Genomic DNA, 18,720 nt, shown 5'->3' on the forward strand with positions numbered 1-18,720 from the left:
TGCGTCGACAACTGCAGCAGAAACAACGACAGAAGTAACAACGATGCGTCGACAACTACAGCAGAAACAACGACAGAAGTAACAACTGATGCGTCGACAACTGCAGCAGAAACAACGACAGAAGTAACAACTGATGCGTCGACAACTGCAGCAGAAACAACGACAGAAGTAACAACTGATGCGTCGACAACTACAGCAGAAACAACGACAGAAGTAACAACTGATGCGTCGACAACTGCAGCAGAAACAACGACAGAAGTAACAACTGATGCGTCGACAACTGCAGCAGAAACAACGACAGAAGTAACAACTGATGCGTCGACAACTACAGCAGAAACAACGACAGAAGTAACAACTGATGCGTCGACAACTGCAGCAGAAACAACGACAGAAGTAACAACTGATGCGTCGACAACTACAGCAGAAACAACGACAGAAGTAACAACTGATGCGTCGACAACTACAGCAGAAACAACGACAGAAGTAACAACTGATGCGTCGACAACTACAGCAGAAACAACGACAGAAGTAACAACTGATGCGTCGACAACTACAGCAGAAACAACGACAGAAGTAACAACTGATGCGTCGACAACTACAGCAGAAACAACGACAGAAGTAACAACTGATGCGTCGACAACTGCAGCAGAAACAACGACAGAAGTAACAACTGATGCGTCGACAACTACAGCAGAAACAACGACAGAAGTAACAACTGATGCGTCGACAACTACAGCAGAAACAACGACAGAAGTAACAACTGATGCGTCGACAACTGCAGCAGAAACAACGACAGAAGTAACAACTGATGCGTCGACAACTACAGCAGAAACAACGACAGAAGTAACAACTGATGCGTCGACAACTACAGCAGAAACAACGACAGAAGTAACAACTGATGCGTCGACAACTGCAGCAGAAACAACGACAGAAGTAACAACTGATGCGTCGACAACTGCAGCAGAAACAACGACAGAAGTAACAACTGATGCGTCGACAACTACAGCAGAAACAACGACAGAAGTAACAACTGATGCGTCGACAACTGCAGCAGAAACAACGACAGAAGTAACAACTGATGCGTCGACAACTGCAGCAGAAACAACGACAGAAGTAACAACTGATGCGTCGACAACTACAGCAGAAACAACGACAGAAGTAACAACTGATGCGTCGACAACTACAGCAGAAACAACGACAGAAGTAACAACTGATGCGTCGACAACTGCAGCAGAAACAACGACAGAAGTAACAACTGATGCGTCGACAACTACAGCAGAAACAACGACAGAAGTAACAACTGATGCGTCGACAACTACAGCAGAAACAACGACAGAAGTAACAACTGATGCGTCGACAACTGCAGCAGAAACAACGACAGAAGTAACAACTGATGCGTCGACAACTACAGCAGAAACAACGACAGAAGTAACAACTGATGCGTCGACAACTGCAGCAGAAACAACGACAGAAGTAACAACTGATGCGTCGACAACTGCAGCAGAAACAACGACAGAAGTAACAACTGATGCGTCGACAACTGCAGCAGAAACAACGACAGAAGTAACAACTGATGCGTCGACAACTGCAGCAGAAACAACGACAGAAGTAACAACTGATGCGTCGACAACTGCAGCAGAAACAACGACAGAAGTAACAACTGATGCGTCGACAACTACAGCAGAAACAACGACAGAAGTAACAACTGATGCGTCGACAACTGCAGCAGAAACAACGACAGAAGTAACAACTGATGCGTCGACAACTGCAGCAGAAACAACGACAGAAGTAACAACTGATGCGTCGACAACTGCAGCAGAAACAACGACAGAAGTAACAACTGATGCGTCGACAACTACAGCAGAAACAACGACAGAAGTAACAACTGATGCGTCGACAACTACAGCAGAAACAACGACAGAAGTAACAACTGATGCGTCGACAACTGCAGCAGAAACAACGACAGAAGTAACAACTGATGCGTCGACAACTACAGCAGAAACAACGACAGAAGTAACAACTGATGCGTCGACAACTGCAGCAGAAACAACGACAGAAGTAACAACTGATGCGTCGACAACTACAGCAGAAACAACGACAGAAGTAACAACTGATGCGTCGACAACTACAGCAGAAACAACGACAGAAGTAACAACTGATGCGTCGACAACTACAGCAGAAACAACGACAGAAGTAACAACTGATGCGTCGACAACTACAGCAGAAACAACGACAGAAGTAACAACTGATGCGTCGACAACTACAGCAGAAACAACGACAGAAGTAACAACTGATGCGTCGACAACTACAGCAGAAACAACGACAGAAGTAACAACTGATGCGTCGACAACTACAGCAGAAACAACGACAGAAGTAACAACTGATGCGTCGACAACTGCAGCAGAAACAACGACAGAAGTAACAACTGATGCGTCGACAACTGCAGCAGAAACAACGACAGAAGTAACAACTGATGCGTCGACAACTGCAGCAGAAACAACGACAGAAGTAACAACTGATGCGTCGACAACTGCAGCAGAAACAACGACAGAAGTAACAACTGATGCGTCGACAACTACAGCAGAAACAACGACAGAAGTAACAACTGATGCGTCGACAACTGCAGCAGAAACAACGACAGAAGTAACAACTGATGCGTCGACAACTGCAGCAGAAACAACGACAGAAGTAACAACTGATGCGTCGACAACTGCAGCAGAAACAACGACAGAAGTAACAACTGATGCGTCGACAACTGCAGCAGAAACAACGACAGAAGTAACAACTGATGCGTCGACAACTACAGCAGAAACAACGACAGAAGTAACAACTGATGCGTCGACAACTACAGCAGAAACAACGACAGAAGTAACAACTGATGCGTCGACAACTACAGCAGAAACAACGACAGAAGTAACAACTGATGCGTCGACAACTACAGCAGAAACAACGACAGAAGTAACAACTGATGCGTCGACAACTACAGCAGAAACAACGACAGAAGTAACAACTGATGCGTCGACAACTGCAGCAGAAACAACGACAGAAGTAACAACTGATGCGTCGACAACTACAGCAGAAACAACGACAGAAGTAACAACTGATGCGTCGACAACTACAGCAGAAACAACGACAGAAGTAACAACTGATGCGTCGACAACTACAGCAGAAACAACGACAGAAGTAACAACTGATGCGTCGACAACTGCAGCAGAAACAACGACAGAAGTAACAACTGATGCGTCGACAACTGCAGCAGAAACAACGACAGAAGTAACAACTGATGCGTCGACAACTGCAGCAGAAACAACGACAGAAGTAACAACTGATGCGTCGACAACTACAGCAGAAACAACGACAGAAGTAACAACTGATGCGTCGACAACTACAGCAGAAACAACGACAGAAGTAACAACTGATGCGTCGACAACTGCAGCAGAAACAACGACAGAAGTAACAACTGATGCGTCGACAACTGCAGCAGAAACAACGACAGAAGTAACAACTGATGCGTCGACAACTACAGCAGAAACAACGACAGAAGTAACAACTGATGCGTCGACAACTGCAGCAGAAACAACGACAGAAGTAACAACTGATGCGTCGACAACTACAGCAGAAACAACGACAGAAGTAACAACTGATGCGTCGACAACTACAGCAGAAACAACGACAGAAGTAACAACTGATGCGTCGACAACTACAGCAGAAACAACGACAGAAGTAACAACTGATGCGTCGACAACTACAGCAGAAACAACGACAGAAGTAACAACTGATGCGTCGACAACTGCAGCAGAAACAACGACAGAAGTAACAACTGATGCGTCGACAACTACAGCAGAAACAACGACAGAAGTAACAACTGATGCGTCGACAACTACAGCAGAAACAACGACAGAAGTAACAACTGATGCGTCGACAACTGCAGCAGAAACAACGACAGAAGTAACAACTGATGCGTCGACAACTACAGCAGAAACAACGACAGAAGTAACAACTGATGCGTCGACAACTACAGCAGAAACAACGACAGAAGTAACAACTGATGCGTCGACAACTGCAGCAGAAACAACGACAGAAGTAACAACTGATGCGTCGACAACTACAGCAGAAACAACGACAGAAGTAACAACTGATGCGTCGACAACTACAGCAGAAACAACGACAGAAGTAACAACTGATGCGTCGACAACTACAGCAGAAACAACGACAGAAGTAACAACTGATGCGTCGACAACTACAGCAGAAACAACGACAGAAGTAACAACTGATGCGTCGACAACTGCAGCAGAAACAACGACAGAAGTAACAACTGATGCGTCGACAACTACAGCAGAAACAACGACAGAAGTAACAACTGATGCGTCGACAACTGCAGCAGAAACAACGACAGAAGTAACAACTGATGCGTCGACAACTACAGCAGAAACAACGACAGAAGTAACAACTGATGCGTCGACAACTACAGCAGAAACAACGACAGAAGTAACAACTGATGCGTCGACAACTACAGCAGAAACAACGACAGAAGTAACAACTGATGCGTCGACAACTACAGCAGAAACAACGACAGAAGTAACAACTGATGCGTCGACAACTGCAGCAGAAACAACGACAGAAGTAACAACTGATGCGTCGACAACTACAGCAGAAACAACGACAGAAGTAACAACTGATGCGTCGACAACTGCAGCAGAAACAACGACAGAAGTAACAACTGATGCGTCGACAACTGCAGCAGAAACAACGACAGAAGTAACAACTGATGCGTCGACAACTACAGCAGAAACAACGACAGAAGTAACAACTGATGCGTCGACAACTGCAGCAGAAACAACGACAGAAGTAACAACTGATGCGTCGACAACTGCAGCAGAAACAACGACAGAAGTAACAACTGATGCGTCGACAACTACAGCAGAAACAACGACAGAAGTAACAACTGATGCGTCGACAACTGCAGCAGAAACAACGACAGAAGTAACAACTGATGCGTCGACAACTGCAGCAGAAACAACGACAGAAGTAACAACTGATGCGTCGACAACTGCAGCAGAAACAACGACAGAAGTAACAACTGATGCGTCGACAACTGCAGCAGAAACAACGACAGAAGTAACAACTGATGCGTCGACAACTGCAGCAGAAACAACGACAGAAGTAACAACTGATGCGTCGACAACTGCAGCAGAAACAACGACAGAAGTAACAACTGATGCGTCGACAACTGCAGCAGAAACAACGACAGAAGTAACAACTGATGCGTCGACAACTGCAGCAGAAACAACGACAGAAGTAACAACTGATGCGTCGACAACTGCAGCAGAAACAACGACAGAAGTAACAACTGATGCGTCGACAACTGCAGCAGAAACAACGACAGAAGTAACAACTGATGCGTCGACAACTGCAGCAGAAACAACGACAGAAGTAACAACTGATGCGTCGACAACTGCAGCAGAAACAACGACAGAAGTAACAACTGATGCGTCGACAACTGCAGCAGAAACAACGACAGAAGTAACAACTGATGCGTCGACAACTGCAGCAGAAACAACGACAGAAGTAACAACTGATGCGTCGACAACTACAGCAGAAACAACGACAGAAGTAACAACTGATGAGTCGACAACTGCAGCAGAAACAACGACAGAAGTAACAACTGATGAGTCGACAACTGCAGCAGAAACAACGACAGAAGTAACAACTGATGCGTCGACAACTGCAGCAGAAACAACGACAGAAGTAACAACTGATGCGTCGACAACTGCAGCAGAAACAACGACAGAAGTAACAACTGATGCGTCGACAACTACAGCAGAAACAACGACAGAAGTAACAACTGATGCGTCGACAACTGCAGCAGAAACAACGACAGAAGTAACAACTGATGCGTCGACAACTGCAGCAGAAACAACGACAGAAGTAACAACTGATGCGTCGACAACTGCAGCAGAAACAACGACAGAAGTAACAACTGATGCGTCGACAACTACAGCAGAAACAACGACAGAAGTAACAACTGATGCGTCGACAACTGCAGCAGAAACAACGACAGAAGTAACAACTGATGAGTCGACAACTGCAGCAGAAACAACAACAGAAGTAACAACTGATGCGTCGACAACTGCAGCAGAAACAACGACAGAAGTAACAACTGATGAGTCGACAACTGCAGCAGAAACAACGACAGAAGTAACAACTGATGAGTCGACAACTGCAGCAGAAACAACAACAGAAGTAACAACTGATGAGTCGACAACTCAGCAGAAACAACAACAGAAGTAACAACTGATGAGTCGACAACTGCAGCAGAAACAACGACAGAAGTAACAACTGATGAGTCGACAACTGCAGCAGAAACAACGACAGAAGTAACAACTGATGAGTCGACAACTGCAGCAGAAACAACGACAGAAGTAACAACTGATGAGTCGACAACTGCAGCAGAAACAACGACAGAAGTAACAACTGATGAGTCGACAACTGCAGCAGAAACAACGACAGAAGTAACAACTGATGCGTCGACAACTGCAGCAGAAACAACGACAGAAGTAACAACTGATGCGTCGACAACTGCAGCAGAAACAACGACAGAAGTAACAACTGATGGTCGACAACTGCAGCAGAAACAACGACAGAAGTAACAACTGATGCGTCGACAACTGCAGCAGAAACAACGACAGAAGTAACAACTGATGCGTCGACAACTGCAGCAGAAACAACGACAGAAGTAACAACTGATGAGTCGACAACTACAGCAGAAACAACGACAGAAGTAACAACTGATGCGTCGACAACTGCAGCAGAAACAACGACAGAAGTAACAACTGATGAGTCGACAACTGCAGCAGAAACAACGACAGAAGTAACAACTGATGCGTCGACAACTGCAGCAGAAACAACGACAGAAGTAACAACTGATGAGTCGACAACTGCAGCAGAAACAACGACAGAAGTAACAACTGATGCGTCGACAACTGCAGCAGAAACAACGACAGAAGTAACAACTGATGCGTCGACAACTGCAGCAGAAACAACGACAGAAGTAACAACTGATGGTCGACAACTGCAGCAGAAACAACGACAGAAGTAACAACTGATGCGTCGACAACTGCAGCAGAAACAACGACAGAAGTAACAACTGATGCGTCGACAACTGCAGCAGAAACAACGACAGAAGTAACAACTGATGCGTCGACAACTGCAGCAGAAACAACGACAGAAGTAACAACTGATGCGTCGACAACTGCAGCAGAAACAACGACAGAAGTAACAACTGATGCGTCGACAACTGCAGCAGAAACAACGACAGAAGTAACAACTGATGCGTCGACAACTGCAGCAGAAACAACGACAGAAGTAACAACTGATGCGTCGACAACTGCAGCAGAAACAACGACAGAAGTAACAACTGATGAGTCGACAACTGCAGCAGAAACAACGACAGAAGTAACAACTGATGAGTCGACAACTGCAGCAGAAACAACAACAGAAGTAACAACTGATGGTCGACAACTGCAGCAGAAACAACGACAGAAGTAACAACTGATGAGTCGACAACTGCAGCAGAAACAACGACAGAAGTAACAACTGATGCGTCGACAACTGCAGCAGAAACAACGACAGAAGTAACAACTGATGGTCGACAACTGCAGCAGAAACAACGACAGAAGTAACAACTGATGCGTCGACAACTGCAGCAGAAACAACGACAGAAGTAACAACTGATGAGTCGACAACTGCAGCAGAAACAACGACAGAAGTAACAACTGATGGTCGACAACTGCAGCAGAAACAACGACAGAAGTAACAACTGATGGTCGACAACTGCAGCAGAAACAACGACAGAAGTAACAACTGATGAGTCGACAACTGCAGCAGAAACAACGACAGAAGTAACAACTGATGCGTCGACAACTGCAGCAGAAACAACGACAGAAGTAACAACTGATGAGTCGACAACTGCAGCAGAAACAACGACAGAAGTAACAACTGATGAGTCGACAACTGCAGCAGAAACAACGACAGAAGTAACAACTGATGAGTCGACAACTGCAGCAGAAACAACGACAGAAGTAACAACTGATGAGTCGACAACTGCAGCAGAAACAACGACAGAAGTAACAACTGATGGTCGACAACTGCAGCAGAAACAACGACAGAAGTAACAACTGATGAGTCGACAACTGCAGCAGAAACAACGACAGAAGTAACAACTGATGAGTCGACAACTGCAGCAGAAACAACAACAGAAGTAACAACTGATGGTCGACAACTGCAGCAGAAACAACGACAGAAGTAACAACTGATGAGTCGACAACTGCAGCAGAAACAACGACAGAAGTAACAACTGATGAGTCGACAACTGCAGCAGAAACAACGACAGAAGTAACAACTGATGCGTCGACAACTGCAGCAGAAACAACGACAGAAGTAACAACTGATGAGTCGACAACTGCAGCAGAAACAACGACAGAAGTAACAACTGATGAGTCGACAACTGCAGCAGAAACAACGACAGAAGTAACAACTGATGAGTCGACAACTGCAGCAGAAACAACGACAGAAGTAACAACTGATGAGTCGACAACTACAGCAGAAACAACGACAGAAGTAACAACTGATGAGTCGACAACAGCAGAAACAACGACAGAAGTAACAACTGATGAGTCGACAACTGCAGCAGAAACAACGACAGAAGTAACAACTGATGAGTCGACAACTGCAGCAGAAACAACGACAGAAGTAACAACTGATGAGTCGACAACTGCAGCAGAAACAACGACAGAAGTAACAACTGATGAGTCGACAACTGCAGCAGAAACAACGACAGAAGTAACAACTGATGAGTCGACAACTGCAGCAGAAACAACGACAGAAGTAACAACTGATGAGTCGACAACTGCAGCAGAAACAACGACAGAAGTAACAACTGATGAGTCGACAACTGCAGCAGAAACAACGACAGAAGTAACAACTGATGAGTCGACAACTGCAGCAGAAACAACGACAGAAGTAACAACTGATGAGTCGACAACTGCAGCAGAAACAACGACAGAAGTAACAACTGATGAGTCGACAACTACAGCAGAAACAACGACAGAAGTAACAACTGATGAGTCGACAACTGCAGCAGAAACAACGACAGAAGTAACAACTGATGCGTCGACAACTGCAGCAGAAACAACGACAGAAGTAACAACTGATGAGTCGACAACTGCAGCAGAAACAACGACAGAAGTAACAACTGATGAGTCGACAACTGCAGCAGAAACAACGACAGAAGTAACAACTGATGAGTCGACAACTGCAGCAGAAACAACGACAGAAGTAACAACTGATGAGTCGACAACTGCAGCAGAAACAACGACAGAAGTAACAACTGATGAGTCGACAACTACAGCAGAAACAACAACAGAAGTAACAACTGATGGTCGACAACTGCAGCAGAAACAACGACAGAAGTAACAACTGATGAGTCGACAACTGCAGCAGAAACAACGACAGAAGTAACAACTGATGAGTCGACAACTGCAGCAGAAACAACAACAGAAGTAACAACTGATGGTCGACAACTGCAGCAGAAACAACGACAGAAGTAACAACTGATGAGTCGACAACTGCAGCAGAAACAACGACAGAAGTAACAACTGATGAGTCGACAACTGCAGCAGAAACAACGACAGAAGTAACAACTGATGCGTCGACAACTGCAGCAGAAACAACGACAGAAGTAACAACTGATGAGTCGACAACTGCAGCAGAAACAACGACAGAAGTAACAACTGATGAGTCGACAACTACAGCAGAAACAACGACAGAAGTAACAACTGATGAGTCGACAACTACAGCAGAAACAACAACAGAAGTAACAACTGATGAGTCGACAACTGCAGCAGAAACAACGACAGAAGTAACAACTGATGAGTCGACAACTGCAGCAGAAACAACGACAGAAGTAACAACTGATGAGTCGACAACTGCAGCAGAAACAACAACAGAAGTAACAACTGATGAGTCGACAACTGCAGCAGAAACAACGACAGAAGTAACAACTGATGAGTCGACAACTGCAGCAGAAACAACGACAGAAGTAACAACTGATGAGTCGACAACTACAGCAGAAACAACGACAGAAGTAACAACTGATGGTCGACAACTGCAGCAGAAACAACAACAGAAGTAACAACTGATGAGTCGACAACTGCAGCAGAAACAACGACAGAAGTAACAACTGATGAGTCGACAACTGCAGCAGAAACAACGACAGAAGTAACAACTGATGAGTCGACAACTGCAGCAGAAACAACGACAGAAGTAACAACTGATGAGTCGACAACTACAGCAGAAACAACAACAGAAGTAACAACTGATGGGTCGACAACTGCAGCAGAAACAACAACAGAAGTAACAACTGATGGTCGACAACTGCAGCAGAAACAACGACAGAAGTAACAACTGATGAGTCGACAACTGCAGCAGAAACAACGACAGAAGTAACAACTGATGAGTCGACAACTGCAGCAGAAACAACGACAGAAGTAACAACTGATGCGTCGACAACTGCAGCAGAAACAACGACAGAAGTAACAACTGATGAGTCGACAACTGCAGCAGAAACAACGACAGAAGTAACAACTGATGAGTCGACAACTACAGCAGAAACAACGACAGAAGTAACAACTGTGAGTCGACAACTACAGCAGAAACAACAACAGAAGTAACAACTGATGAGTCGACAACTGCAGCAGAAACAACGACAGAAGTAACAACTGATGAGTCGACAACTGCAGCAGAAACAACAACAGAAGTAACAACTGATGAGTCGACAACTGCAGCAGAAACAACGACAGAAAGTAACAACTGATGAGTCGACAACTGCAGCAGAAACAACGACAGAAGTAACAACTGATGAGTCGACAACTGCAGCAGAAACAACAACAGAAGTAACAACTGATGAGTCGACAACTGCAGCAGAAACAACGACAGAAGTAACAACTGATGAGTCGACAACTGCAGCAGAAACAACGACAGAAGTAACAACTGATGAGTCGACAACTGCAGCAGAAACAACGACAGAAGTAACAACTGATGAGTCGACAACTGCAGCAGAAACAACGACAGAAGTAACAACTGATGAGTCGACAACTACAGCAGAAACAACGACAGAAGTAACAACTGATGAGTCGACAACTGCAGCAGAAACAACGACAGAAGTAACAACTGATGCGTCGACAACTGCAGCAGAAACAACGACAGAAGTAACAACTGATGAGTCGACAACTGCAGCAGAAACAACGACAGAAGTAACAACTGATGAGTCGACAACTGCAGCAGAAACAACGACAGAAGTAACAACTGATGAGTCGACAATTGCAGCAGAAACAACGACAGAAGTAACAACTGATGAGTCGACAACTGCAGCAGAAACAACGACAGAAGTAACAACTGATGAGTCGACAACTACAGCAGAAACAACAACAGAAGTAACAACTGATGGGTCGACAACTGCAGCAGAAACAACGACAGAAGTAACAACTGATGAGTCGACAACTGCAGCAGAAACAACGACAGAAGTAACAACTGATGAGTCGACAACTGCAGCAGAAACAACAACAGAAGTAACAACTGATGGGTCGACAACTGCAGCAGAAACAACGACAGAAGTAACAACTGATGAGTCGACAACTGCAGCAGAAACAACGACAGAAGTAACAACTGATGAGTCGACAACTGCAGCAGAAACAACGACAGAAGTAACAACTGATGCGTCGACAACTGCAGCAGAAACAACGACAGAAGTAACAACTGATGAGTCGACAACTGCAGCAGAAACAACGACAGAAGTAACAACTGATGAGTCGACAACTACAGCAGAAACAACGACAGAAGTTACAACTGGTGAGTCGACGACTACAGCAGAAACAACAACAGAAGTAACAACTGATGAGTCGACAACTGCAGCAGAAACAACGACAGAAGTAACAACTGATGAGTCGACAACTGCAGCAGAAACAACGACAGAAGTAACAACTGATGAGTCGACAACTGCAGCAGAAACAACAACAGAAGTAACAACTGATGAGTCGACAACTGCAGCAGAAACAACGACAGAAGTAACAACTGATGAGTCGACAACTGCAGCAGAAACAACGACAGAAGTAACAACTGATGAGTCGACAACTACAGCAGAAACAACGACAGAAGTAACAACTGATGGGTCGACAACTGCAGCAGAAACAACAACAGAAGTAACAACTGATGAGTCGACAACTGCAGCAGAAACAACGACAGAAGTAACAACTGATGAGTCGACAACTGCAGCAGAAACAACGACAGAAGTAACAACTGATGAGTCGACAACTGCAGCAGAAACAACAACAGAAGTAACAACTGATGAGTCGACAACTGCAGCAGAAACAACGACAGAAGTAACAACTGATGAGTCGACAACTGCAGCAGAAACAACGACAGAAGTAACAACTGATGAGTCGACAACTGCAGCAGAAACAACGACAGAAGTAACAACTGATGAGTCGACAACTACAGCAGAAACAACAACAGAAGTAACAACTGATGAGTCGACAACTGCAGCAGAAACAACGACAGAAGTAACAACTGATGAGTCGACAACTACAGCAGAAACAACAACAGAAGTAACAACTGATGGGTCGACAACTACAGCAGAAACAACGACAGAAGTAACAACTGATGCGTCGACAACTACAGCAGAAACAACAACAGAAGTAACAACTGATGAGTCGACAACTGCAGCAGAAACAACGACAGAAGTAACAACTGATGAGTCGACAACTACAGCAGAAACAACAACAGAAGTAACAACTGATGGGTCGACAACTACAGCAGAAACAACGACAGAAGTAACAACTGATGAGTCGACAACTACAGCAGAAACAACAACAGAAGTAACAACTGATGGGTCGACAACTACAGCAGAAACAACGACAGAAGTAGTAACGGATGCATCGACAACAACAACAACAACAACAGTAACCACAGGCTAGTTTGTGTTGAGTAAATTTTTTGGGTGATTTTTTCTATTTTATTGGTGGTCGTTTCTTCACTAACGTTTTTTTCTTTTATTCAATTTAAACTTGTCAACAAGCGTGCCATATAGTAAACTCTTGAAAAAATGTATAGAATCAAGTTTCTGTTTACGAACGGTTACGAAACCAAACCGAACCAAACCAAATAATGCATTGTTTATTTTAAGCCCCATAGCGAACTAAAACCCCAACTATCATTGTGGTTACGAAGCCAACAGATAGTTCGTAAATTAGCATTCTTGCTGCTTGAACGACTTTGCCCAACGTTTATTTAGAATCCATCATACAATACCTATATAAGATTTATTGATATTACCGGGGGTAGAAATTAAAGGTTTACAAAACCTCAGAGCCAAAATTTTACCGAGCTTCTGAATAGTCAAGCGCATTCTTCTTAAAATTACCCTGCTGTTAAAATACTGAAATGTACGTCATGAAGTAATACGTAGCGGCGCCTGAACAAAAACGAATTCCGCGTTCTCTTTCTTTTGTCAAAGTTTTTTTTCCAGAACGTAATCACCGAGTCGAAGTAGACTGATACTCGGGCGTCAGTTTACATTTGGCGTAACGCCGAACAGCTCGCATATTAAGAAACACATGTAACTGATGCGTTCTGTATTAATGTAATTTGTTTATATACACAGTGCTTGGGAGAAGTAATGTACTTAGGTTTCTTAGTAACTTAATATCAAAAGCAAGGATTGAGATAACTTTAATAGGAGGTGCGGAAAAATGAAATGCATTCATTTTTTCGTGTTGATGCTCGTTGTTCAAACAGTGACGGGCCAAGGTTATTTATTTTTATTAGTTTTGTAAAATTTTGAGATTAAAGTATATTGTGTAATGTTTGTTTGTTTACTATTCAGACACAAGCGCGGCTCCCGATTCAACATCAAGTGCGGATGAAACAACACAGCAGCAAACAACGGCGACAAGCTTCGGCACCGATGCAAGCACAGTCGTCCAAGATACTACGACCGCCACGACGATGGCCACGGACCCGTCTACAGGTATCTTATGTTTTTTTTTATGAATGTAAAGCCACGTAGTAAACGCTTCTGAATGCACAGACACAACAGCTATACACACCACGGCTGCATCGCTTGATACAACAGTTGCTACAAGCACTCCCGCACCGCTTGGCAATGACACAACAACGCCAGATACAGCAACAGAAACAACCGCAACTGCGACTATGGCAACAGACACAGACACAACTACAACAGCAACAGAAACAACCGCGACTGCGACTATAGCAACAGACACAACAACAGCTTCAAATGAACCGCTTATAGCTGGCAATGACACCACAACAGCAACAGCTGAAACCGCGACAACAACAGCAACAGCAACAGCCGAAACTGGAGCTACGGACGCATCTACAACACCTACAGACGCATCTACAACAGCTACAGACGTATCAACAACGGCTACAGACGCATCTACAACGGCTACAGAAGCAACTACAACAGCTACAGACGCAACAACAACAGCAACAGAAACAACCGCAACTGCGACTATGGCCACAGCTACAGACACAACTACAACAGCAACAGAAACAACCGCGACTGCGACTATGGCAACAGACACAACAACAGCTTCAAATGAACCGCTTATAGCTGGCAATGACACCACAACAGCAACAGCTGAAACCGCGACAACAACGGCAACAGCAACAGCCGAAACTGGAGCTACAGACGCATCTACAACGGCTACAGACGCATCTACAACAGCTACAGACGCATCAACAACGGCTACAGACGCATCTACAACGGCTACAGAAGCAACTACAACAGCTACAGACGCAACAACAACAGCAACAGAAACAACCGCAACTGCGACTATGGCCACAGCTACAGACACAACTACAACAGCAACAGAAACAACCGCGACTGCGACTATGGCAACAGACACAACAACAGCTTCAAATGAACCGCTTATAGCTGGCAATGACACCACAACAGCAACAGCTGAAACCGCGACAACAACGGCAACAGCAACAGCCGCAACTGGAGCTACAGACGCAACTACAACGGCTACAGACGCAACTACAACGGCTACAGACGCACCTACAACGGCTACAGACGCAACTACAACGGCTACAGACGCATCTACAACGGCTACAGACGCAACTACAACGGCTACAGACGCAACAACTCCTTCAGATGAACCGCTTATGGCTGGCAATGACACCACAACAGCAACAACTACAACAGCAACAGACGCATCTACAACGGCACCAGACGCATCTACAACGGCTACAGACGCATCTACAACGGCTACAGACATAACTACAACGGCTACAGACGCATCTACAACGGCTACAGACACAACTACAACGGCTACAGACGCATCTACAACAGCTACAGACACATCTACAACAGCTACAGACTCATCTACAACGGCTACAGACGCATCTACAACAGCTACAGACGCAACTACAACGGCTACAGACGCATCTACAACGGCTACAGACGCAACTACAACGGCCACAGACGCATCTGCAACGGCTACAGACGCATCTACAACAGCTACAGACGCATCTACAACGGCTACAGACGCAACAACTCCTTCAGATGAACCGCTTATGGCTGGCAATGACACCACAACAGCAACAACTACAACAGCAACAGACGCATCTACAACGGCACCAGACGCATCTACAACGGCTACAGACGCATCTACAACGGCTACAGACATAACTACAACGGCTACAGACGCATCTACAACGGCTACAGACACAACTACAACGGCTACAGACGCATCTACAACAGCTACAGACACATCTACAACAGCTACAGACGCATCTACAACGGCTACAGACACATCTACAACAGCTACAGACGCATCTACAACGGCTACAGACTCATCCACAACGGCTACAGACGCATCTACAACAGCTACAGACGCATCTACAACAGCTACAGACACATCTACAACGGCTACAGGCGCAACAACTCCTTCAGATGAACCGCTTATGGCTGGCAATGACACCACAACAGCAACAACTACAACAGCAACAACTACAACAGCAACAGACGCATCTACAACGGCACCAGACGCATCTACAACGGCTACAGACGCATCTACAACGGCTACAGACATAACTACAACGGCTACAGACGCATCTACAACGGCTACAGACACAACTACAACGGCTACAGACGCATCTACAACAGCTACAGACACATCTACAACAGCTACAGACTCATCTACAACGGCTACAGACGCATCTACAACAGCTACAGACGCAACTACAACGGCTACAGACGCATCTACAACGGCTACAGACGCAACTACAACGGCCACAGACGCATCTACAACGGCTACAGACGCAACAACTCCTTCAGATGAACCGCTTATGGCTGGCAATGACACCACAACAGCAACAACTACAACAGCAACAGACGCATCTACAACGGCACCAGACGCATCTACAACGGCTACAGACGCATCTACAACGGCTACAGACGCATCTACAACGGCTACAGACATAACTACAACGGCTACAGACGCATCTACAACGGCTACAGACACAACTACAACGGCTACAGACGCATCTACAACAGCTACAGACACATCTACAACAGCTACAGACGCATCTACAACGGCTACAGACACATCTACAACAGCTACAGACGCATCTACAACGGCTACAGACTCATCCACAACGGCTACAGACGCATCTACAACAGCTACAGACGCATCTACAACAGCTACAGACACATCTACAACGGCTACAGGCGCATCTACAACGGCTACAGACGCATCTACAACGGCTACAGACGCAACTACAGCGGTTACAGACACAACTACAACGGCTACAGACGCAACAACTCCTTCAGATGAACCGCTTATGGCTGGCAATGACACCACAACAGCAACAACTACAACAGCAACAGACGCAATTACAACAGACGGCACAACTCCAAGTAAATTGTTTTGCTTGTTTAACATGGGTAGCATTATTGTGAGTGTAGCTATTATAAAGAACATTCCTAAGATTCGGATCCACATGGTTTACATTAGCAGGGCGATGTTCCGGCCATCTTGGTGTAGCCTTAGCGTGATTTAATGTGACCGTATACACGAATGTTTTGTTAGTTAAAACGAGCCGATTCTGGCATAAATCTTAAGTCCCGCTGTGTTTCACGTCGTAGGACCTCACCCGCGTAAAATTATCGAACAAAATGTTTCGTTTGCTAAAATGGTTATCGGAACATTTAAAACTAAACATTCAGGAAATGGTTTCGAAGATACGCGCGTTGTACAACCGCATAATGAACCCATGAAAGTACGTTACGCACCAACGCACGCCAAGTTTTCGCTTCAAAATATCTCAACGTATCATTACCCCTATGACGTATTATTACCCGTATTGCCAAATCTGGACGACCGAAGTTGTCCAAGTTGCGTAAAACGTAACGTAAAATTAAAGGCGAGCCAACCTACTGTCTCACAACCGATGCCTGGTATCCATGGTTGCTTATTAAGCGAACAGACCTCCGATCGTGGCTTTGTATGTTTTAGAGGCCGGTTGATACAAATTGGCGAATAAAATAGCATACGTAAATATATTAAAACAGATGTGGGTTATGTTATTGATGGGGCTATGGGTGTTCAATGTCTTTAAAAGGGGTCATGAACCATGAAAGTTGGAGAAACACAAGCTTAGGTAATCTAAACATTTGTTGTCCTTCAGTTGTCGCCGCCTAATTCTGCTACCAGTTTCCACACACAACCATTATTCCTATTAACGAATCGAAGTTTTAAAAATAAGCGGAAAACAAAACGGTTTTAAACATAATTAAATCAAACCGTTTCGCGTGATTTCGACATCGATTGTGTTCAACTAATTTTCCTTTGTCAACTAATCTATTGCGTCACAGTTACCAATAGTTTGGTAATTAAGACGCGATTCCTTTGTTTGTTCCGTCTCGATAAGTTACATTTCCATTAAACGAGGGTTATTGTTACTGAGGAAACTAGTGTATCGTTGTGTAACGGGTTCTAACGCTTGTCAAACCCGCGGTTTCTTGCAACGCGTAACATCAAGTTTTTAACGGTGAACAAAGCCAGTCCTACGGTCGGAGAATGGAATGTGTATTCGGGATACGTTATGGGGAAACTTACATAAAGCAATAATCAGAAAGTCAAGGCTGAAAGTGCTTGTTATTGCATTTAATCCATATTAAAGCATGAAATGTGTGTTACGCAATATATAGCGCTGTTGGGTAAGATGGAATACTGTTCGCACCTAAAACCAATATTCCCTGACTCTGTTTTTAATATTTAATAACGCTATGTTAATTAAAGCAATAATGAGAAGGGAATCAACATTAAAACGACAGTCGTAAAACACGCTATGAATAAAAAGTACAGAAAATAGCATTAGTTAAAAGCGTATAATGGTGACTTCACTTGCCCTTTAAATCCGCCGTATCTTACGCTTCAATAACTCAACCTTCGGTTATTTTTATGAAGCGAAATCACCGAAAGCTGATAACGATGAATCGCCTGTTATTACGGTTTCCAGGGCGTGGCATGTAGTTTATCTTTATTTTCCGGTTAAATGTCAAACTTAGTTGCTCGACTGTAAACCTTACGCTTGTAATCTTTACAACAAGCCGGTGGTGTGTTGTAAATT

At 44.6% G+C, this 18,720-nt stretch overlaps 2 protein-coding genes across 3 annotated transcripts in view; both read left to right on the forward strand.

The window, feature by feature from the left end:
* Positions 1 to 9,563, forward strand: LOC149741065 (uncharacterized; the record flags this gene model as incomplete). The annotated part of the gene is made up of 2 exons (XM_089886860.1): positions 1 to 5,118; positions 8,272 to 9,563. Coding segments are annotated over 2 exons (6,321 nt in total), but the record flags the coding sequence as incomplete, so codon positions are not given.
* A 1,158-nt stretch (positions 9,564 to 10,721) lies between these two features.
* The window catches only part of LOC149741066 (uncharacterized), a 59,956-nt gene continuing 51,957 nt past the window's right edge, over positions 10,722 to 18,720 (forward strand). The window contains exons 1-3 of one of the 2 annotated variants that reach the window (XM_089891138.1): positions 10,722 to 13,026; positions 13,940 to 14,083; positions 14,144 to 17,005. In XM_089891138.1, coding sequence (XP_089747264.1) covers positions 10,827 to 13,026; positions 13,940 to 14,083; positions 14,144 to 17,005 — 5,206 coding nt within the window. In that variant the 5' untranslated portion in view covers positions 10,722 to 10,826. Of the gene's footprint in view, positions 13,027 to 13,628; positions 13,864 to 13,939; positions 14,084 to 14,143; positions 17,006 to 18,720 lie in introns of those variants that run through there. The other variant, XM_089891143.1, reaches the window with a different exon arrangement.

Source organism: Ciona robusta, chromosome 1, assembly GCF_009617815.1.
Source record: "Ciona robusta chromosome 1, ASM961781v2".
In the NCBI taxonomy this organism is placed as follows: Eukaryota; Metazoa; Chordata; class Ascidiacea; order Phlebobranchia; family Cionidae; genus Ciona; species Ciona robusta.